The sequence below is a fragment of the Corapipo altera genome, unplaced genomic scaffold, assembly GCF_003945725.1.
Source record: "Corapipo altera isolate COAL_440 unplaced genomic scaffold, ASM394572v1 0, whole genome shotgun sequence".
Lineage (NCBI taxonomy): Eukaryota > Metazoa > Chordata > Aves > Passeriformes > Pipridae > Corapipo > Corapipo altera.
This window is the reverse complement of record NW_020884872.1, coordinates 15,486,343-15,510,352: the sequence shown is the minus strand read 5'-3', so window position 1 is coordinate 15,510,352 and position 24,010 is coordinate 15,486,343. Positions and strand designations below refer to the sequence as shown.

General features: G+C 37.1%; 1 protein-coding gene across 2 annotated transcripts in view; it reads left to right on the top strand.

Moving 5' to 3' along the window:
• The window catches only part of CDKL5 (cyclin dependent kinase like 5), a 131,450-nt gene that overhangs the window by 44,421 nt on the left and 63,019 nt on the right, over positions 1-24,010 (top strand). For both annotated transcript variants that reach the window (XM_027638015.1, XM_027638005.1), the window contains exons 2-3: positions 4,399-4,626; positions 5,158-5,192. In XM_027638015.1, the coding sequence (XP_027493816.1) occupies positions 4,563-4,626; positions 5,158-5,192 (99 nt within the window). In that variant the 5' untranslated portion in view covers positions 4,399-4,562. The remainder of the gene's footprint in view (positions 1-4,398; positions 4,627-5,157; positions 5,193-24,010) is intronic.

The following is a 24,010-nucleotide window of genomic DNA, read 5'->3' as shown; positions in this document are numbered from 1 at the left end:
AAGTTCTTCACATTTGTTTTCAAACCCGCTGTTTTGTTAGTGAACGGAGGAAAATGTAACAAGCCTCTAGAAATTCTTAGTTGTATCTTCTCAGTGAGTAAACAATAAATAAATAAATAAATACAAAGATTAAGTTTACTTCTTGGTTTAGGGGAGCAAGAGGGGTGTATTGTCTGCTGGCAAGAAGCTTGTTTAAAAACCCATGGATGACTTTGAAGTCAATTAGAAGTTTGCAACTGACTTCAGCAGGGTGCAAATTGCACTCTCTCTGTCTTGATAAATTAAATGAACTGTATACTTGATGTGCAAGATGCTGATATACAAATCTAACTGTATTTTTAGAACAGTTATATTTCTACAGATTTTGTGAAGAAAAAGGTCTATCTCAAGTATTTTATAACTCTCACTAAATGTCTCTGTTAAAATCTAACACTATGAAAGGTGCTTCCCCCCTCCACACAGCTATTGATGATTATGAAATAATTAACAGCATTTTTACTTAGGATTGAGGCTTTGGACTGAGTGGTTAAGTTTGGTGCTTTTGGGGGATGTGCTAGAATTCTTAATGGTCATGAAGGGAAAAGGAATTGAGAAAAAGCTAGGGTTTTTCCTCATTGCTTTAATTTAAATGCAAATGATCAGCTACCATAATGCTGTATTATTCTGTATGCTCATTCCAAAAATGTTTGTACATTTTCTGGTTTTTACATATAAGCCTTATGTGCTATCACAAAACAGCTACATTTGTTTAAAAATCTCACACTGTAACACTTCTGGATTAAGTAAAACTAATTTGTTTTTATTCGTTTCATGACATTTTATTTGGCTCTGCATTTTATAGAACATCCTGGTAACATTGAGACCATCTCAGTGATCTGTTGGTTTAATTTGTAAGTTGATGTGCTGTGAATCTGGCTGCCTTAGAAAGGGGTATTAGGAGAATGAGTGCTATTTCCCTACTGAGAATCTTTGAGAGGTAAATGATGGCCTTATTTCCTCTTCTGCAAGGGTTATCATTCTAGCCAGCAGGCAGCTTATGAAAACAGACCAGTGTGGCATTCGGTGCAAAAAATGAAATTGTGGTTGCTATTAATAAGATTTTCCTTGCTGATTTCAGTGTTCAGTTTGAAAGAATCCAGCCTGTATTTACTAAGTTACAGAATAATGTAATTCTTGCTATGGATAATGTTCTCAAAATTACTTTTTTGTTTAAAACTTCCTGATTTTTTTTTCTTTATTTTTGTATTACAGTTACACACTCTGCCATTCATAAGACTGTGTCATTCGTGGAGTTTTGAGCTCATGTTACCAGATTCCCTGCAAAAATTTTAATTGATTTTAAAAACAATCTTAAAAAGGCTTTCAAAAAGCAGAAAAATCCCAGAAAGTTCTGTGGGTGCTGTCACTGAACACATATTTTTAGCAGTCTGGTTTTAGTCTTTCAGGAGCTTTTGATGGCAAAGATCTCAAACAACCAAATAAATTCTGTCTAGGGATTAGATGGGTCTGGCTAATCTGAGTTCACTGATGTTTGAATTATGGCCCTGCTTGAGGCAAAAAAGCTAGGGCAAAAAGTGTTTAGGTATGAATCCATACTACTGCTGCATTCCACTTGTCATCTTTCATTAGCTTTCCTTTTCATTGCAAGATGAAGTTCTCATAAAGTGCTCTCAGCAGAATTGGGCACAAAGATGACTGGAGCTAGTGCAGAAGAGATGGGTCACTCAAGTGCAGTTTCCTTTCGGGACCCCCCTGTACGTGCATCTGTATTACCTGTGCTGTCAGTCATGGTGCACTTTGGGGAGAATTAGAGGAGCTGGTTTGCGTGTTTCTTTGGAAGTGTATCCCTTCCAAAGTGGTGAGTGAACATCAATAAATGAGTTGACAGGCCTTTACCTTTAAGGAATTACATGTGAATGCTGCTGTAAGTGCCATGCATCCAGGAGCAGCAGTGTAACAAGGGGATCAGCTTTCTGTGGCTCTTACTTCTAGTGAAGTGAGAAGGGAAGACTACACCATCAGTGGGGAGAGGAAGATGTATAGTACTGAGTTTCATAGACTCATAGAATGTTAAGGGTTGGAAGGGACCTTAAAGATCATCTAGTCCCAACTTCCCTTGCCATGGGCAGGGGAGACCTACCAGTAGACCAAGTTGCTTAAAGCCCCATCCAACCTGGCCTTCAACACTGCCAGGGTTGGGCCACCCACAACCTCCCTGGTTGGGGAGTTCAGAAAGGAAGGTTATCTGCTTGCAAGGGTAACCTTTATTCTCAATAAAAAGCTAGGATTCATATTGAGTTCACTTGCAGAACTCCTAAAAATAAATAAAACAAAAAATAGTGGATCACAAGCCTGTAGGCCTTTATAGCTTTAAGTAGTTTATGAGAAATTTAGAAATTATGAATAAGGGACAGGGCAAACTGCATCTAAATTTCTTCTTGAGTTTTTGATACATTTATCTCATAAGTTGCTTCACTGTTTCATCATAGATCCAAGAAGTATTGTGTACACTGTAATGCAGAAAGACAATGTGCAGTAATAACATTAGCAGATAAGGAATGTTATCACAAACTAAATTCCGGAAGGACTTGTCAACGAATAATGTTGGAAACTGAAGCAGCAAGTTTGCTGATGTTACTGCGTAGTGCTAATAGAAAACAGAGTGTACGTTCTCTGACTGTTACTTTCTTTCTGGCAAGTAATTTTGCTGTTCTGAACCTGGCTGACCAGTTTTCTTGCATCTTGCTTACATTGTGGCATTAATGGTTGTTTCAAGGTCTCTGTGGCAGTATTTCTGTCACTCAGCTGAAGCAAGGGGACAGTCAGCTGTGCCTTGTGCCTGGCACCAGCCTGTTTCAGTCAAAAGCTGAAGCAGCTCAGTGAAGACTCTGTTCTCATGTTGGTGGGTACAACTGAGCAGATGCTCCTGCTTTTCCAGGCCCTCATTTTTTTTTAGTTCATTAACCAGAAAGTCTGGACAAACAGCGCAAAGGATTTTGTGAGAAGGAGATGCCAAATAAGATAAGAGGAGAGTATATGGAAGGGAAAGGAAAGAGTATTTCGTACAATTCACAAGTGAAGAAAAAACTGATTAATTAAAACAGTAAATTAAACCACTGAAATAACCCATTAAGGAGTGGACAACTTTTTTTAAAACAAAAGCAAACAAAAAAACCCTAACCAACCCTTCAATTTAGAAGTCACTGCTTTATTCTCAAAATACTGTGGTTAATTCACTCTGGAGTTGCTTCTAAAATAACAAACCCCCTCATATTATCTGCCTGTGTCTTGCTGAAGCAAGTGTCATTGTAATTTCCCTCCACCCCTGAGTCGTCCTTTTGTTATGTGTGACTTAGTCAACCCAGGATTTAAAGCCAGCACCTCTGGCTTATAGTGAAATCCCATTTGTGTGAGCTGAACCCAGTATTATTGGGTCACACTCACCCATTACACATAAGTTAATTAAATGTATTCATTTCTATGATGCCATCTTGTTCTTCATGAGTAGTTCTGTTCTTGGATCATTGAATTGTGAAAATGATAAATTTCCAAGTCATGGTGAAGTTGTTTTAGGGGGTTTTCCCCCTGTTTTTGAATTTGAATATATGCCTTTAATATTAGGGAAACAAATACAGCCTTCTACAGAATTAGCAAAACCAAACTTTGGCTTGTTTTTTTTTTTGTTTTTTTTTTTTAATCAGATTTCTATGATAGAAGTGATGAGCCTGAAACGGGCCAAAAACTTTGTTCTTTTCCCTGTGCATAGTTGCCTGATCTGAAAAATTACTTCAACGTTTGGGAAACATGGGAAAAACCCTTTGAAAACATTTTTTTTTTTGTCACATTTCCATTAAATAAGCTGATATTAGAAATAATTTTTAAATCTACTTGTTAGTCTAGCAAATAATTTCCTTTTTTTTTTTAAACAATCACAGAAAATAGTAGTAGAATAATATTTTCTTATGTATAGTACTCTTTCTACCTCATCCTTTTTATCATTACAGTGGACAAATAAATTAACTAAACAAAACCTGTTTTTTTCCCTACCTGTCAACATACACTATAAGTAATTAGAAGTGTATTTTTGCTCACCGAGGTAGTTCCTGTCAACATTTTTGTTTGCTTCTGTTCTGTAGAAAATCACTTTATGCAAATTAGTTATTACTGTAATAGACATCCTGCATATGGGATTACAAGTCCAGCTATTGTGTCAGATGTATGTTCTCAGTGGGTTCTGTCCATTGTACATGCTGGTAAGCTCTCCTGATCATAAAATGTAGAAGTAAATTAATTGTCTGTTACAACTGTTAGACTATATTGGTGTGATGTCTATATACCACTGCTTTCTCTTACAGAAATGAAGTACTAACTACATGATTTTCTCTTTTTTTTCCCCAGAAAGCAACTGACTGCCTACAAATTAAGAAAAAGTGTGAGAACTCTGGTTGATCGAGGTGGAATTTTTTTCCAAGAGCCTTTTCACAATTGCCTTTTGCAAAGTCTTCAGCCGCTCCCCTTTGTGCCATGTTTTGTGGCTCTCACCGTAAGAGGAATTTGTCTTGATGAAGATTCCTAACATTGGTAATGTGATGAATAAATTTGAGATCCTTGGGGTTGTAGGTGAAGGTAAGTAATACCTTAATAAAAAATTAATTAGAATTTTGTATAGATTTTACTTAGTCCTCTTTATGTTATCAATTACAAAATATTGCTTGTATGCAGATAATAAAAACATCAGTTTACTCTCTATGACTTCTTTTAATTTTCTTCTCAGATGGATTGGAAGCTGAAAGGAATGGAAGAGAAATGGGACCGTTTTGTAGGGTTTGAGGGTTTTAGAGTAGGGTTTTTTTCCTTAAAAGTTTAGTATATTAATTTCTCATTAATAGCACCAGGGAGATGCAAGTTATCAAACTTATCTACAAGTATATTTTTTTTAAATAATTTCAGTGTTTTAAAATCCATTGACTTTCAAGCAATTTTTATAAAATTTTTACAGTATGCAGAGGTTTAGTACCCACATATACAAGTTCTGGATAACAGTGCTGGGAACAATATTATTTCTGTATGCAGGAGGTGACTGAACACTGTTTTATCTTGCCGCTTTTAATTTTTTTCTGCTTTAAGATGGTTTATATCTTGTCTTCTTTGTTTCAGGAGCCTATGGCGTTGTACTTAAATGCAGACACAAGGTAAGTAAATTGCTTTGAGATCAGAGATAAATGTTGGTGTTTGGGTGAAACAGTGACTTTTGATGAGAACTGAGATGTTATTATATATGAGATGTAGCATCTGGGGTGGGCTTTTTCTTGCAGTTAGTTACTCAGCTTTTTAATTGCAAGTGTCAGAGGAAATGGCTATATCTAGTACCAAAGCTCAATTTTTTTATGTTTAATATTTGTCTGAAATATTAATAATGTTTAATTAATCTCAACTAAGAGAGTTTTTTTTTAGAAAAAGGCAAACAAAAAGTTGGTTTGGAACAAAATTTATGCTTAAGCAGTCTCAATTAGAATGCCAAATTATTTGCCAAATACTGCTGGATAAGCACTTACCTCTCTTGGAAGGGGCAGGGGAGAGGAAATGGGATTCATGTGGAATTTCTACAGCTGTAGGACAATCAAACAAGAAAGTAGTCACTTTTTTGGTTATTAAATTTAATTTGGAAGAGGAAGAAGTTAAAAAGGAAAGAAAAAATGCTGTTTGAGACAAAAATGAAGTCTGGCAACCTGTCTACATTATTTTAACTACTCTGTAAGCTGGATGTATCTGAACTTGCTACTCATCAAGAGGGAACTGACACAAACTACTTTTGCTGTCTTTGCAGCAGCAGTGTGGTCATATAACAGAGTAATTTCTCTGAAGCAGAACTTTTCAGAATCATAGAATTAGTCATTTGTAGTGATGTAAGAATATATTAACATTTCTTTATGTGGTTCATACCTTTTTCTAGAAAAAGTTAGCACTGTGCAGAGGGCTTGTGTTCCTGTGGTGGCTTTTAGCATGTAGGCAGAAGAGCTTTTACACACAATGTGTGGTTATATCTGGAGTGTCTTAGACTGTTATACTGACTTAAAATTAAAACAAGGAAAAAAATACTAGAACATGGAAAGATCCTATCTCAAGCTGAAGCCTTGTTGTGCTTGGCAGTCCATAACAGTCAATAGAATGACTTTGCTAAGTTGAATGTTTTTAGATTGTTATGGTATAATAGTTCAGGGTGAGTAGTTTGAGAGCGTTTGGGTAGCGACAATACAGTTTATCCTAGGAGGCTCTACTTTTTATGGAAGGTAACCTCACTGAGGCTCAAGAAGTTTCTAGGATTTCCTGCATTACTGAGTGAAATTTAAGCTTTACAAAAACCGTTCAGTACTCTAAGAGTGTAGTATAATGGCAGGGTAATCTGTTCTCCAGTTTCCTATGAAAATACCTTCCAGGGTACCAGATAACTAGAAAGGAAGACTTTCCTTTAGCAGAGGGAAGTACTTCCTACAGCCTGTGTAAGGATGATGATTTGCTTGTGAGGATCTAAATTTTTAGGTAGTTGCACCATTTTTTCTGTAGCTTTATCTTGATCGAAATAACTGTATTGAAGATGTAAAACAAAGTGGTATTTCTTAAAAATTCTAGAAAGTCAGTTTACTAAGACCTAGGGTTTCCAGTATTTGGAGATCTGAAGAAAAGGTGAGGTATGTTGATGTTTTCATCTTGCTGATTTATGAGTCTCACTTACCTAAAACAAGCTGCACCCAGCCTTCAAGGGCAGATGACTTTAGGAGCAATCTATTTTACTAAAAAAAAATAACTGTCTTAAAGTTAAATGTTAACATTTCCTACTCCTGTAGGAAACCAAAGACTTAATTCACTTTCATGCAGTTTTAACAGAATGACCTGGAAATGCAAAGATGTGTGGTTTGTTTTGGGTTGGGTTTATGTTGTTGTAGTTGTTGTTGTGGGGTTTTTTGGTTGGGTTTGTTTTGTTGGGATTCTTTTACTGTTTGGCTGCTGGTCGGCCTACTTTGGAATGTAGAAATGTTTATATTCATCTTTATAAATATTGGTAATATGCCAGGATCAAATTCTCAGCTTTTGTAAGTTAATATATCTCCATCGTATTGGTGAGAGGGTAAATGTTGTGTGAAATGAGGAGCCAGCTCCTAATTGCAACAATTTTCCAACATATAATCCACTAGTGCTTTAGTAAATATGTAGCTTTTTGCCTCAGTGCATTTCACTGGCATGTGTATATGCATTTAAATTGGAGAGAATGGTGTAAGGAACAAATACCTTGTCATTTTTATATGTGTTTTTCCTTTGCTGAGGGAACATTATCAGAAAAGCAAAAGTAGCTCCTCTAGAGTGACTGTGTTTACATTATTATACAGCATGTTTTTATCACAAATCCTTTATTGATAACTGTGGGTTGTGCATAAAGATTACTTGTTTATCTGAGGGTTTTTTCTGATGTGAAGCTAATACAAATAATGTTGAAATAAAGCAGATCTGGTGTTCTGAAAAGCTTTTCCTTTTTTTTCATTTAATCAGAGGACTTTCCCTAAAGATATATAGTGAAGTACACTGTGTTTGAAAATACTGGAAATACATTTGTTAGTCACTAACTGTTGAAATTACCTGCCTTGGCTTATTGGATCTTGGCTATGTTTTCTGAAAAGAAAAGCCACTGGGACAGTTCAGCAGTGTCAGAGATCACACCCGAGGAAAAGAATCTTAGCTAATGTTTAAGACTTGTCAAATATTTGCCCTTTAAATAAAACCACTGTCGTCTTTACTTTGAAAAGGGGGCTTGTTGCTTCATGCAGAGTTAACCTTTGCTAATAGGGATTTAGGCACAACTATCAGGAGGGCTCTTACATCAGGTACAAAACCAACATGATAATATTGTGATTTAAAATCAATAAAATTATAGTCAGGTGCTGTGGTAAAACCCTGTGTCCAAAGATGGGCACATGGAGAAAGAAGCCTAAAGGAAAAAATTAAGGTGAAAACCAGTGTGAAAAGGGAATGTATTGTTAAACTGTCAGATAATAAACTGTGTATATAGGAGGAACATTGACAATTGTAGAAGCAAGCTGGAGTTTGTAGAAGTGAGGTGAATATATACTTAGATGACTAAGGTAAGTGGAGACTGTCTCTAGGTAGGCAAGACGATGACACTGAAACAGGGGTCATTTGTTAGAATGAGGCAGAACTTACCACAGGGCCAGGCTGGAGAGGAAGAAGGATTCATAATAGCAGGCAGTCAAACCATAAGAAGCGTTTGGACAATGCTCCCAGGCACATGGTGAGGTTCTTCTGCTCTCCTGTGCAGGCCCAGGAGTTGAACTTTGATGATCCTTCTGAGTTCCTTCCAACTCAGGATAATCTATGATTCTATGCCTGTACAGACGTATCTGTATGTATAAATTTATGGTGTATTTTTAGGTTAGCTAGGTGTGCAGAAAGGCATGTGGTGATGCAGTTTCTCTAAAAGCACAGCAGAAATTTATGACATCTCCTGGGCTTCTCTTTCTCTTACAGTGTGCTGTGTGTTCTCAGAGGCCTCAAGCCTGAGGGGATACAGTTTAATGATTTGGAAATTGGATGCCAGTTGTTCTTATATGTAAAGCATCTCCTGCCCAATGAGATATTTTTTCTGCTCTTGTATTTTAGAAGTGAATCTGGTTTTGGTTGTTTTTAATAATATGAGACATTTTTTGTCCTTTTTCTCTAAGATAAACACCACTGAATTCCCGTATGAAAAACAAACAAAAAGAAATAAAATTATTAGTTTACAAAATTATTTGGCTCTTTCGTGCATTGAAGAGTAATGAAGAATAACCTTTTGAATAAGTTTAATACTTACAGGCAATTTCTTCTTAACCTAATATTTAATTTTGTCTTGTTTGAGCCTTTTGTAATACTCCTGCCTTATGTTCTGATAAGTTGTGTATGTGCCTCAGAATAGCTGAAAGAAATATTTGCTAACCTTTTAAAGAAAGTTATAGTTTCCTCATTAGAAAATATAATGAATATGCATATGTAGCAGAATCATTAGGTTTCATTTAAGTATCTCAGCTTTTTCCATCTCTTTCATTACTAGATCCCCTACTGACCATCAGGGGCACAGTTTTATTACTTTTTCCTTTGGAACCAGTGGTTTTTTGTTCCTACAGGTAGCTCACTTCTGCACTCTTTGCACTATTTGTTTGTGTTTGAGCTCAGTGAGGAGTTCCCCACTTACCAATGTTAGCCAACTGGAGAAAATTTTCTCAGGGCCATTACTGCACTTTGACAAAGTCATCCCTGTACAACAGTTACCCCATTTTCATTATTCAAGCAATTACAGGATTTTTTTTACAGTAAAACTCCTAATCATTTCTACTGTCAAACAGAAAGACTGTTCTCAGGAGAACTTCTCACTACATCCCTAGATAAAGGCAAGGCCATGCGGGTGGTGGAACTGCAGATGCTGAGTGGGACCTGCCTGCGGGCTCCTCTGTTACAACCACCTGGCTGAGTTTGTCCTGCAGCCCAGGGAGCTGAGCAGCACAGACCTGGGCCACTTCAGCTGAACTCTGATGTGCATCACTAATTCCTCCATGTACAGAGGTCTTCTGGTCAGGGTGACTACACGTTGTCGCTGCCTCTTAGGTTGCCATTAGTCTTCACATTCCTGTTGGTTCATTAGTCAGTTGTGTCAAGAAATTGCCTTCTCCATATTCCAAAAATCTGATTGTCTCCATAATACTGTATTAACCTTTCTGCAGATGCTGGAGTGTTTTAAGTCCTCTGCGAAAACTGGACCCTATTGTAAGACTTCCCTTAAGAAGGCTTTATCTATTTTGCTCTCTTGATCAGGTGCTTTGAAGCAATGTTCCCCCAAATGTCACGTGTGTTGTTCTGTCTTCTAACCCTCATGCAAAAACTTTGTACTTGTTCCTTACCTATTTCAAAGCAAAAGTACATGCATTCAAGCCTCCCTTTCCTCTGCAAGAATCTCCTTCCCTTCTTAGTTCATCCTTCGTCAAATATCTTGTGTCTGTTCGTGGCAGTGCTCTGATTGTGCAAGCTATTCCATTACATTTCCTGTAATCCTATTGCATGATTTCATCATCTAGGATGACAGGTAGCTCAGATAACTCGTATTTCTGTAGCTGCACTGACTCCTAGTTCCTCCTGTTTGTTTCTCGTGAATTTTATGTACGGGCACCTGGGACTGGGTCATGCCACTTTCACAGAGTGAATGAGAGCTTCATACTTGTAGAAAATTGGGGGTATCTCTAATATTTTAAAAAAACAGTTCTGAATTTGCCTGGTGGATGTTAGAATCCCTTTTCTAACTCATGTATCTGCTGATGTTATTAACATCGTCTCACTTGAAATCTGCTAGCCCTTCTTTTTAAGTTGTTGAGTTTCTTTTCAGTGCCAAAATTAAAAGGTAAGTGTACTTGTTTCTAAAAGTTGCATTTATCTTCAGTGTGTTGTGGTTTATGATGTTCTTGCTTTGTATTTGGTTTTCAAGGTTCCTTAGCTCCCCGGCACGTGTTAAGCGAAGTGCTTGGACTGAAGAATAGTCATTGCAGTTTCTATTTAATTTTTTCTTATGATATTATCTTTTGTACTGAAACGGATACAGCTCTTTTTTTTGTTTTTCTTTGGATTTGACTGACTTGACAGTACTTCGTGTTTGATAGATTGAGAAATGATGAGTAAGTGAAAAATCTGAGTTCTCACAATGAGACCAGATTGCTGCCTGTGTTTTTTCTCCTCAGTGCTACAATCTTTTGTATAGTGGAGGTAGTATGAACTGATTTCAGATTTTGACTGCTTAGCTAGAGAATGAACTTGCACTGCCTGGTATTTGAACACTGGAATACTAGCTGTACTGATCTGGAATTTTCTGGGGTTTGGTGTTTGTATTTCACTGATCTTTCTGTAATACTGTGAGTCAAGGAGAGGTGTTTCTATCTGCTTTTGACAGAAATAGATATTAGGTACAATATTGCTATTCAGCATTTTAGTGACAAATCTGAAGGTCAGCGTGAAAATAGTGCTGTTAAAAGTTAAGGAAAGCAGCCTGCAGTGATAAGGAATAGAAGATAATGCAGAGCATTTAGCATTTCATGGCAAGTGATTCCATTCAGGGAAATAATATTTTAAATTTTTGTGTTTCTTCATATGCAATTGACTTTCAAAATTAGAACCTTTGAGCAAAATTGGAATGATTTTAGGAGCATTTTTGGCACTTAGCTTTATCACTTCAGAGTAAAGCTGGAAACTGAGTAATGCACAGACTTTTTCTGATCTCATTCCTGCCCCCATGCAGGGGGGCAGGCTGGGGGCTGACCTGCTGGAAAGCAGTTTTATGCTGAAGGACCATGGTGTCCTGATGGACAAAAAGCTGCCCATGCAGTGTGCCCTTGTGGACAAGAAGTCCAGTGAGGTGCATTAAGGAGGTGATCCTGCCCCTCCACTCAGCCCTAATGAGGCCACATCTGGAGCGCCATGTCCAGTTCTGGGCTACTCAGTACAAGAGGGACATGGAGCTCCTGGAGGGGGTCCAGCTGTCCTTACAGAATTCTGGTGTGAAATATTAGATGTAGAGTATTTATTTCATGGGCTTCCATACTCTGCTTCCATGGCATTCCCTTAAGTGCAACAGTGACAGGCGAGCTTGGTTACTGCTAATCCACTTCAGTTATTGCTTTCCTATACATTCGTATAAGTGACATACAATGAATGTCTATAACTGCTTGCTATGCAGGGTACATGTGAATGTGGTATTGACGGTTTTTAAAGCTTTCTGTTTTCATTCATCCTGACATTTGTCTGTACCTGAATCTCAACCTCTTCCATAGTCCTTTCAGTCCCCAGTGGCTGGGGGAAACAGCTAATCAGATTAGCATTATATTAATGTGTTTTAAAAGTCATTGATGTCAGTGTAGTCCTGATTTATATTCAAGTAAGCAGAAGATTCATATGTGTACTGTTACTGCTCCAAAGATCAGATAGTTGTGCAGAATGGAGCGTAGAAACTTAAGTTGCTGAGTTCCCACAGGTTAAGACCACCACTACTTATTCAGTCTCCCCTCTCACCCCCAAGGTAGGCTGTAGTGTTCTCTGAATCAAAAGATTGCTGTCTTTTATTTCTTTTCCTCAAAATCTTATTCCCAAGTCTCTTTCCTTCTGCAATTATTTCTAAAGAGTTGTTTCATAATATATTTCTTGGTAAACTGTTAAAGCACTAATTTTGAGTAAACTATCAGATATAGAATGACTTACCCGCCCAGGGGGAAAAAAAATGAGATCTCTGTTTGGTGTTGTCCTAGTTTCCTAGAAATCTGAGTCCTGGGATTAATAGAAGTAAACATTCAGGGTTCACACCTGTGAGGCTATGTAGGATGAAAGGATAAAGGTGGTTCCAGGTCTTTTTTTAGTTGCTCTTGCTGCATTATATTGTCTTCTATTTATTGCTTCTGCTATAGATTGCTAAAATATGCTCTATTTCAAGGATTTATTTAATTTGATCTTGTATGAAACTGCTATTATATTCAGTCATATACAATGATTTCTTTAAGAGGGCCTGACTGGGTTGTACAAAGTGGGCATGAATGCATTTTTCATTGCATTAAATTACCTGAGGCAATCGTATGAAGCTGTATCAGGGGAGGTTTAGGTTAGATATTAGGAAAAGATTCTTCACCCAGAGAATGTTTGGGCACTTGAACAGGCTCTCCAGGGTAGTGGTCACAGCACCAAGCCTGACAGAGTTCAAGAAGCGTTTGGACAACACTCTCAGGCACATGGTGAGACCCTTGGGGATGATCCTGTGCAGGGCCAGGAACTGGACTTTGATGATCCTTGTGGGTCCCTTCCAACTCAGGGTATTCTTGGATTCTATGAAATGTAATGGTTTTCGTTATTCACACTGGTCAGTCTGTAGCCATATCAATGGAATAGTGCCCCTTTGATGTCTGCAGTTGTGTTGTTTCCCTTTGAGTCTTTTATGACAATCCAGACTGCTGTTTGAAAGGTCTCTTGGAGGATACTCCATCCCCTTACCTCCTGCTTTGAACTTGTTTTATGAACCCTACTCAGATATAGGTGGTATTCAGTACTAAAATTTCTCATTCCCTCCATCCTTTGTTCTCAAAGGCTAGTATTTAGAAATAGAAGGTGCAGGGCAAGGATGAGAGAGAGCTTTCAGAGTAATTACCTTGCTGTGGAAGGCAATACTAAGATTTTTATTTTTTTTTTTTCAGATGTGTTCAATTTATAGCAGTACAGTGTGAGGGTGTTTGCTTTCAGTACCACAAATTAGGATGGCTTAAGCTGGCTTGGCCATTATAACATTGGATATTGCAATTTCATGCAGCACAAAACTGAGATGCAGAGAGACCTGATGCTGCAGAAGATCTTCAATACAAGGGGGAGGGAGAAAAATGGGATCACCCTAGTACTTCAGAAATGCAGGTAGCTGAAAGAAGCATAGAAGCCTGAGTTAAAAATAACAAGAGTGATTCATCTTGCTTTGAAAGGATATGTGAAATGTATTACTGATGGTTTTCAATTTAAATTAAGTCAAAGATAAGCAATTTGTTGCAGTCACAGTATCTCAGATCAGTATTTCTTTTAGTTAGACAGTTTCTTCCAGTTTGTCACACTAATGGCTCTGGATTAACCAGGCATCTTTTGAACTTTTGTTTCTTAAAGAAACTGTGTGAGTTTTTGATTGTATTTTACGTAATATGTTTTATGAATTCTTTCTATAAGTACTGGTTTTACTAAGTAAAAGGTTACTGCTTATGCCTCAAATAACAGCTTTGCTTGGAATATTGCCAGTAAATAAACATGCCCCTTAGTAGTTGCTGCACACTCCATCTGCAAAGGGATTATATATCATTACACTTGTAATAATACAGGAATCATATTCAGACCTTCAGCAGTGTGTTCTGTGGTTGCCCCTAATGATTCTTAATTGCAAACAGCTTGTAGTGCTGTATCTCATTTTAATGTCCTTGTAAGAGAAATCTTATTTTTAAATGTGGATGTGATGAGCACCCAAAGCCAAACTATCCATACAAATTATTTTTTCTTGCGAAAAATTGAAAATGTTATGCTGAAAATTAAAGTTTAAGAACATGACTAGTATTTCTTAGAAGCAGCAGCGGAAGAAATTGAAATAGGTGAGAATTAGAGACCTGATGAGGGGTCTTGGATCATTAGGAAAGTAGTGGTGCAAGCTAGGGAATTTATAGTTAATGCAAGTTAATATATGGGAGAGGAAACAGCATATGGCTAATTATAGGATTACATCTGTAGTAGTATGAACTTGGTTGAATATTGGATTACAGTCTGGTCTTGTCATCAAATTGCAAATTACTGTGTAGCATAATTGATGCAAAGAAAATTGTATTTCTAAATTTTAGGCTAATCGTTCTCCTGAAAGGGATTCTTGTGGAATTCTTGAACTTTTCTAGGACATGTGAGCAGCTCTAAGAGCACTGTGTTAATCACTGATCTCTGGATACTCAGTGTATTTAAAGAAAGACCACTAAAACAGAGCACAACTCAGTGTTTCAGAAGATCATTAATGTAGATTATTAAATGTACCGTGTTGAAAATGAGTCTGGATCATCTAGCTAGCTTTCAAAATTATTTGTACCAACAAAGTTGATTTAAAATTTTAATACACTGAAATATCTTGAATATACCTCTTTTTCTTAATTTTTTGGGGTGAATTTAAAGCCTTTTTTTAAAGCCATGAATCCGGGAAAATAAACATTTGGCAGTGTAGGTAAAATATTGACAAAACTAGTAAAAACTTTCCTATCATTTCACTTTATCTGAAAGCTATAGGCTGTTCTGGGCACATGTATTTTTTCATCAGTAAAGATCACAGTGTGTTTTTAAATAGTGAGTTGTCAATCTGAATGCCTTGATTAAAGCAATTTAAATTTCCTTGATGACTCAGTTCTGTGTAACTCCTAATTGGTGGAATACCCTCCTAAAATATAGAAAACTTTCTGTTCTTTTGGAGTAAAAATTCTAGGAATTTTAAAGTGTAGTTGTATTCACTTCTCATTCAAAGCCTGGATAACAACAAATGGGGAAAAAAGGAAAGTAGTTTCCATTTATACTGTTACAGCTGTTAAAATTTGTAAAAATATGTAAAATTTCATGCAAAGAACTTAATACTGCACTTACCATATGTGGTGTTTGATCACAGTTAAAAGCCTAAGTAAGGGCCTAGACAGACCTGGCATCAGAGTATGGTGATCAAGAAATTTTGGATACAGTGGGAGGGCAGGATGAGCTCTAGAGGCCTTTTTGCTTAGACTGCCTAGTACTTGATCTTTTTTCAACTGATAGCAATTGTTACATATTTGCACAGAACTGGAAATATTCTTAATGCTATCTCTCCCTTATACATATATTACAAATCTGAAACTCTTCACATACTTCTTTTTATTTTGCTATGTGTAGCTGCACCTGGACAATTAAGCTCGGTGAATCTGCTCCTTGCTTTTGTTCAGAACAGTCCAATTGCATGCTAACGTCTCCTTTTCTAAAGGGTATCTATTTAAGCTGCTTTAAGTTTAAGAGGAAAACTAAAATACCCTCTGGATTTTTAAAGTATCTGCATTTTTATTATACCTGGTTTATTTTAGCTTAAATTGCTAATTAGACCACTCTTTGTGCAAGTCCCTTTTAAATCCTCACACCTTGGAACATAATGGCTTTACTTTGCCCAGTATGAAAAATCATCCACGTTATGCAATTTTATTTTCACTTTTCCAGATGAGTAGCAAAGTGAGTATTTGTTTCTGAACAACACAAGTAACTCTTTTGGAAACAGATACCAACATTGCTCTCCAGTTTTTTAGTTGCTTGTGCCTTAAAAACGTTGATGGAGCATTTTCTATTTCTTCCTCCACATGAAGCCTAATTTCTGTAGAATACTGCAGTGTAGAAAAATTAGTATAATGAAATTCAGTGTCAGTCTTATAAAGGGGGGGGTGAATATTTGCAGGTCTGAAATGAAATGACTGTGCTCAGGGAGGCCTCTTCTTTGATTCATTTGTACCCTTGTACCTATGCTTTTAGAAGTTCAAAGGGGTGTGCGTGTGCCCATGGGAGGTATCTGATTTGGGCAGTATCTCCATCATGCAGGATGGAGGACAAGGGTAAGGAGCTTGCAAGTCCCCACTACATCTCTACACAGTCCTCTTGGTGGTGATGACAAACTAGTTCTTACATCTTTTATATATATTTTGTGTTTAGATGTTGTCTGTTGTTATGGGATGGTCCTTGGCTTCAGTTTTGTTTACTTCAACTTCCACGAGTCTGTTTTCTGGTTTTCCATGTTTGGAATTTGTGTTTGAAAAGTACATTTATAATCTGCTTCCTTGATGGGCTAACAGGAGAAAGGCTCCTGTATGTTATAAGCTGCAACCCTCTGGCCATCTTCCTGTTGTTAGAATGTGGGGACTGCTTACCCTGACCTGTTACGTCCTTCTGCAGCAGAAACAAGGTGTGTATGTGCTCTGAAAGGGTGGGTTTTCTGTTTTCGGTTTTTGATATAGAATTGTGCTGCCATATTGAACAATCCTCCTATTCTTTCAGTCCACAAAGAATCCTTATAATATTGAGGAGAACTCCTTCCAAAATGTGTATTATGAAGCATATTTTTTCATACAGTTCTAATAACAGATTACCATAGATTCCAGCATGCTGAAAATTAACTGCAAAAGAGTTTTCTTAGACTTAACCTTGCCTGAACAGTATTACCATCATTATCAATTTTCCTTTGGGCTGTAGAGAGTGTTTTTTAAAAAAAAATTGTGGTTTTCAGGTGTGACAGAAGTAAGTGACATTTATAACTGTAATCATGCACTGAGGTGTGGAAAGATGAAGTTCTGTAGGACTGAAAAAACTTTGTTGGCTGGTTACACCTACTTCTGTTTTTGACAGTATGCATCTTGACCAGGAGGCAAGCTATCTTCTTGAAATCAATTAACATTTCCAACAGAGATGGAGGAATGCCATGTTTATGCACAGAAATATGTTACAGGCAATGCCATCTGCAGAGCAGAGCTGACTAGCTGCTGCTCCTACAAGATCAAATTTCCTGTGACTGTTTGTGTGAAAAACTCATTTGAGGGGTGCATACCTTTTTTTTCCCCTCAAAGCATCACCCAGTGAAGAATGGTGTTAAAAAACACATACAAGATACTATTTGATGGAATTGAAGCCTGGGCTCTGAACCTGCTCTAATTTTGTGAGTTCTCCCTGCTTCCACTGCTATAAATGCTGCTGTAGTGCTAAGGAATCAAAACTATTCAGGGAGCAAATGCGAATCAGTAGGAGCTTCCCAAGCGACCTTTAGAAAGCCTAAAGAGAGGCCAAATAACATCCATCCCATGGGATATAGCAGGTTTAAAACAAAAAAGAAGTAAGGGAGTGGTATTTCTGCTCAGTAATTCTGGGATGCAGTGTTCCCTTCATCCATATTCCTCAGATAACATAAGAGAGACTGCAAGCCAGATCTCTCAGATGATGTCAGTATCAGGGAAGCAAATCAAGGGAGATCAGCCTGTCTATAGTATTTCTTACTTCGTATTCACTATGATTTTTAGCGAAATGGATAGTTTTATTTTATATTACTGAAGATGAGCTTCTGTTGCTTTACCGGCATCCTTCCAATTACAGATGGGTACACATACAGAGCCATGCACAAGTGTTTATATACTCACACACACATTTTTGTGTAGTTAATGAGTTACAGCAAAGTGGTCTCTTCTGGTCAGATTTAAAAACTGATACCAGCCCATTCCTTCTGTTGCCTCTTAGTAGATTGTTATATGTATTAGATAGCACACTGTTATGCTGATTCTTTTTATTTTTGTGAATTTAAGGAGAACTGAAGAGTTGTGCCTCCATATAAAATACGAATGGCAATAATTCTATTTGTTTTACCAGAGTATTTAGTGGGCATGTACAAGGCTTTAACAAAAATCTAAATAAAAACCTTCACAACTGAAGTCTTGTGATTATATTTTCTTACGTTTCACTTGTCTTTCATCTGCAAATCATGCTTCAGGAACATTCTGAAAATTTATCCTCGTTGCTGAAGTATCGTGTGCTTTTTACCTAAATATGTTCGTATGAAGGAAGGCAATCTTTTAGCACTTCTGAGCTATTAAAAGAAAAGTGAAAATGAAAGGTCTGTTTAGTTTTAATATCTCTATTTCTATAGTAAACAATAAGTCCCAGAATTTTTCAATGGGAGAACATGGCTTTTCTGAACATATCTGGCTAGGAATCAAATTATGAGGGCATAGTTTATTCTTGCAAAGAACAAATATGTTCAAAGACATATGTAAAGGAAAAATTAGGTCCAGGGGTCTTTTGTCCATGGATTTGTTTGAGGTTTTTTTCTCTTGATTTTTAGAGTAGGGTAGGTTAATAATTAACATTCTACAAGGCCAAATTTTTCTTTTTTGAAGTGATGGTGATAGTTGACTATTCACACAGTACTAACTGAATGAAGCTGTGTGAGGAGATTAATTCTTTTTTTTTTTTTAACGAGGACTTTAACTAGATTTAGAGTAATTAATGATTCATTTGTTATTTTTTTTGTATTACTATATTTCTAGCCACGCCCAGATCTTTGCCTATGTGATTTTATATTGTAATGTTTTTTGGTTTTGTTTTTCTTTAAATCACACTCAGAGTCATGTTATAATGAAACCAAGTCAGATTTAGCACATTCAAGCACAAATGCTAGTCAACAAACTGCTGTCGGCGCTATTGTTTACTCTCTGTACCACCAGAAGGCTTGCTACTATATCAGTTTACAAAGGACAGAAGGCAGACTGCCTCTGATGAAGTTTTGTTTTCCATATCTGCATATAGTTTAGACCAAGTACTGCAATGAAGCTCCAAGCTTACTTGTAAAGTCTTAGGTTTCAGATTTTTTCAGTAGTCTTAAATGTTTTATATCCTCCAATCGAATCTGAAGTAACAATACTGTTACTAAATATTAATGAGAAATTTTACTAAGTAAAAGGTTTGAAACCTTTACTCGGTTAAGAATCCTAAAGCTTTCCCAGTTGTTATTTTTTCTTTTACTCCTGTTCAAATGAATCGTTATAGTTCTTTGGAACTGAGAGAAATATGGCTCTAGGAGATCAATATATAACATACATTCTAAATCCATACTTTTCCTATGACCTACTTCTAATGAGGCCTTCTTTGCAAGTTATTTAAAGCTTTATTGATCTCAGGTAGTACCTTCAATTACACCAGGGACAGGAAACGCAAAGCTCGTAGCAGAGATATTTTTAGCTTTGTGAAGATGCTCACCACTGAACATGTATTTTATTCTCTAATGTGCGGGTTAAAGAAGAAGGATGAGCTTCAGAAATTCTGGTCTTGCTGTTAGCTATGCCAGATTGCTTTGTGGGATGTGAGAATTGACGCTGCACAGTTACGTTGGCAATGGAGATGTTCTTACTTCAGTAGCACAGTTGGGAATACTGTATTTGTGTTTCTAGCCTGGGAATTACAAATACAATCTAATGGATGTGATGATCTTAATGTAGCAATGGACTCAAAGAATAGTGATCCAGAGGAGGTAATATCTCTGAGGTTACTAGTCTTGGTAAGATTTCTGAAATGTACCTTAAAAACACGTGCATGCATGTAAGTTTTTGCATGCAAAAATAAAACAGACATAAGGGCTGCAAAGTTAAGTAACTTGGGTGGAATTAATCTCACCCACTGTTTCAGTGCTTAGGTCTTGCATAACCAATCTCCCTAGTTTATATAAGTTGAGAGAGTCCAACATCCGAAAAGCAATTTTTACCATCTGGAAATTATTAAAATCAGTAACCTTCTGGCCAAATCTTGTCTCCTTGCCCTGCTTTTACTAGCTGCAGGGAAAGCCTTGACAATGCACATTGAATATCTAACTCATAGCTGGCTAAAACCAAATGAGATAGACTCTACTTTAGGAAATACTAAGAGTTTTATGTAGATTAATTGAGTCTTTTTAAACACAATATAATTGTTCTCAGTCTAAATTTAGCTTTGAGGTTGCTGCTTCTATTTCAGACCTGGAGAAGGGCTTCAGTTTCTTTTGCATGCACCAGTATTTCTAATGAAAGAATGCTGCCTTTTCCCCTCAAATACTGCCTTGCTTATATACACTGTGATAAACTTCTTTTTACCCCATAATTTTCTAGACTTCTCAGATACAAAATTCATCATATAACACCATATGGATACCCACGCAGTTGTCACACAGCTGTCAGCTTCTAGTATTTGAGATGGCACAGCTAGTAACCTGTTGCCTTCATCCCCCATGCATACCAGAACACTGTGGAATGAGATTCATCTGTGGTTTTAGTGGGTTTGCAGCTATTTCTGAATTCTCAGCATTCCTCTGCTTTCAGTTAAATTGGGTTCCACTAAAATTTTAGATCTTCACAGATTCATTTATTTGTTATGCTGGTTTTAATACTAACTTCTGAGTCCAGGTACCTTATCCCAGTTTTCTTTTCCACTCTGTTTTCAGATTGCATTTCTGCCTTTTTTTCCCAGTCTCTTCAGCCTATGTATTCCCTAGTCCTTAGCTCTTCATTCTGCACTTTTTTATCTCCTCTCCCCACATAGTGTTTCCACTGTTTGTGACAATAAACTTGGCGAGATCAGAACATTTTTCTTCCCCTTTTTCCAAGAAGTATTCACTTGTCACATTTGGGCAAACTTTCACAGTGAACCTAAATTCTGCATGGTATCTTTTTTTTTCCTGTCTCAAAAGCACATGTGCATGTGCAAGATCTAAAAGCGGGATGTGTTAGATAGTCTTACCAGTAGGGGCAATTTTTGTTAGAAGAGTTTTTTTAGTCTTCTTGGAACTTCTGTGATGTTTAGACTTTTTTCTCTTTAATGAAATATAGGAAAAAATATATTCATATAACCACGAGTCTTTGGATGCTGCAGAAACTGCCTGAAGTCCACAAACTCTGTTTCTCAATTTAACTGGAATTTAATCTGTAGAAATGCTATTTTTACAAAGACTTATCTACCATTTCTTCTTCATCTGTTAGTAGTAACAGAACACTTCCTTGAGTGCAAATTCCTTTATTTCCTTAAGTACATTCTGCTTCTCAAGTTAGCTAAATTACCATGCAATTTGTGTAGAGGCAGCTCTCCTGTTCCTCCAACCTCTGCAACAGTGATCAGGAAAGCTTATATGTGTTTCAGGTATGAATCTTGCCTGCTGTCTTTTTTTTAAACAGATTGGATTGAATTTTAATCCTTAGTGCTATTCTAGAAAGAAGATAGAATCTCTTAAAAGGAATGCAGCTTTAAATGCTTGGCAGAGCAAAATGGCAGTTTTCTTAAGAAGCAAGAATTTCTCCCTTATTATCCATAGAATAGACTGTCTGTTTAATCCCAGAGAAGAAAAGCCTTTCTTTTTCTGCAAATCTGAATATAGAAACTTTGAGAAGACATGAAGGGGTCCACTGAAATACATATCAATACAGAGATTGGGAAAAAAACTTTTTAAAAAATAGCTAAATTGAAGAGGGTGTAGGAAAGAACATTGATTTAGTATTCTGTAGGGCATCCACTCTGGTAGAGAAAGTAAGGAGAACTGGTTGATAAAACATCAGAAAAAAAATGATCCTGCTGTATTGCAATGCTAAAACAATACAAAATTGGAGGAAAATAGTACCAACTTGTACCCATAGAGCTTTCTTGGTTATAAGATTTTCCTAGAATTTACTTTGTTAAGAGCATAATTTCAGCAAAAATATTTTTTGAGGGAGACAAAACCTGCAGAGCAAAGAGATGCCTTTTTGTAAATGCCACAAAATCATTAGGGGACGGGGGAGGGAGTTATTTTCTCTCCATAATACTGTCGTCTAATGGGAGAAGTAGCCAAAGAACTGAGGCATTTCCTGTTTAAATTTATCATCCCTTTCTTGGAGAACAGCAGAAAAATATCATCATTAAAGACGTGAAATAAGTGAAAGAGATGTTTGTGACCCTTAATGCTACTTGAGGAGAAAGAAGACATATAATGGAGAGGACATGGAATGACAGATTATTAGGGTTAATGTAGACATCTAGGAAATGTTCCACAGCCAAACCTATCAATGAGCTGAGACCAAAATACCAAAGGTGTTGGTTGCATTTAGTTACACCTTTAACACACTAAATTGCATGGACAAGACAGTGTTACACTATTTTGCATGCCCAAAATGTGGAGTGAAAAAGTTTTCAGTTTTAAACTGTTTTTTGGTTTTTTTTAATTGAAAACACTAAACATAAAAGTTCTCATTTTTGGAATTCTAGACAAGAAGAATATTGTATCTTAGGTTTTCCCCTAGATGGGGAGAGTTTATCATTACTAACATATACTGTCTTTCAAATTACGTGTTAAACCCAAAAATAAGCTCAACCATGGCTCTTGCTTTTGCTCCAGAACAGATCTGGAGTGGCTGCTCAGTATCTGAATGGGCAGTTATCACCTCTGGTGGGTTAAGTTCCACTCCAAATACAGAGGACTTGTTGCTGCCATTTGCACATGAGAGGTGTTAAGGTTAGGGCAAACCACATTTGTACTTCTGCAGCATTGAAATGACAATAGCTGCTGCTGCTGCTATTTTCCCTTTTTTTTTTTTTTCTTCAGCACTGAGATAGACTACTTTTCTCTTTAAGGTAACGGTAAACTGAGCAAACTAAGTTTGAGAAATCCTACTGTAGCTTGCACTCCAAAACAAAGACTTAGTTAGTATTTAAAAATTGTTAACATGGAATTAATACTGGAGGTTTATGATGGATGAATACAAACATGTCAGGAAAGATGGGCTGAAAACAAAAAGGAGTGAGGTTTTCCAATGTATGGAGGAGTGTCTCAAATATATGGAGGTATTTTCTGAGATGAATGGCAGTGTGATAGAGAGCCTGTGGTTCAGATTAGAGGTGAGACCAGAAACTGTGGCATTGTATTGGGACTTTGTTGTAGACCACCTGATCAAGGTGAAGAAGTGGGCAAAGCCTTCTTTAAACAGCTGATGAAGTTTTCAAATCACAGACCATGATTTTCATAGAGGACTTTAACTTCCCTGGCATCTGCTGGAAGAGCAATGTGGTGGGATATAAGCAGTGCCAGATGTGTAGGAGCACACACAGACAGCAGAGGAGGAATTTAAAAACATTGCTTGGGTGGATGTGGGTGATATTGGGAAAGCCAGAGCTCTGTTGGAGTTGAGACTTGCAAGGGCACCAAGAAAGACTTCCAGTGCTGCTTTGGTAGTGAAAGGCTGAACAAGGAAAATATGGGCCTGTTGCAGGGAGGGACAGGCAATTTAGTGATAGCAGAACTCAGTGTCTTTACTTTCGTTTTCATTAGCAAAGTCTCCCAGGTTTCTGTGTTTACTGAAAGAATTGAGGAAGAAAATGAGTTACCAGTAGTGGGTGAGGATTGAGTTGGGAGTTACTCAAGAGAGCTCATACAGTTTAATGGGACCAGATGCACAGCACCCAAAGGTACTGAGTCCTTCCAGCAGGACAGCTCTTGATTGTCTTTAAAAGGTTGTGGAGACTGGGGGAGATACTCAATAAAAAGAGAAGGGACCTGCATTTTTTTAAATAAACAGAAAGAAGCAAACAAAAAACCCCCACTACAAGAGATTTTTTTTACCCAAGATTGGAAAATGCAAATGTGATTTTCATGCATTTCCCATACATTCTTAAGCTGAATATGTGCTTTGATTTAATTTCTTTCTTCATGTGCTGGTAGATCTGGAAAGATGACATGATTAAGATAGGAATTTAGGTGTGTATCTCTGCACCTGTACAAGTGTCTAAACTCCCAATGGAAATCTTGTCACAGAGTAGAGGGAAGTTCAATACATATTTCTTTGAGGTTGAAAGATGCACTTTAGTTGCCTAAGCCCCTAATGCTAATGGTGATACCTGGGATGCTATG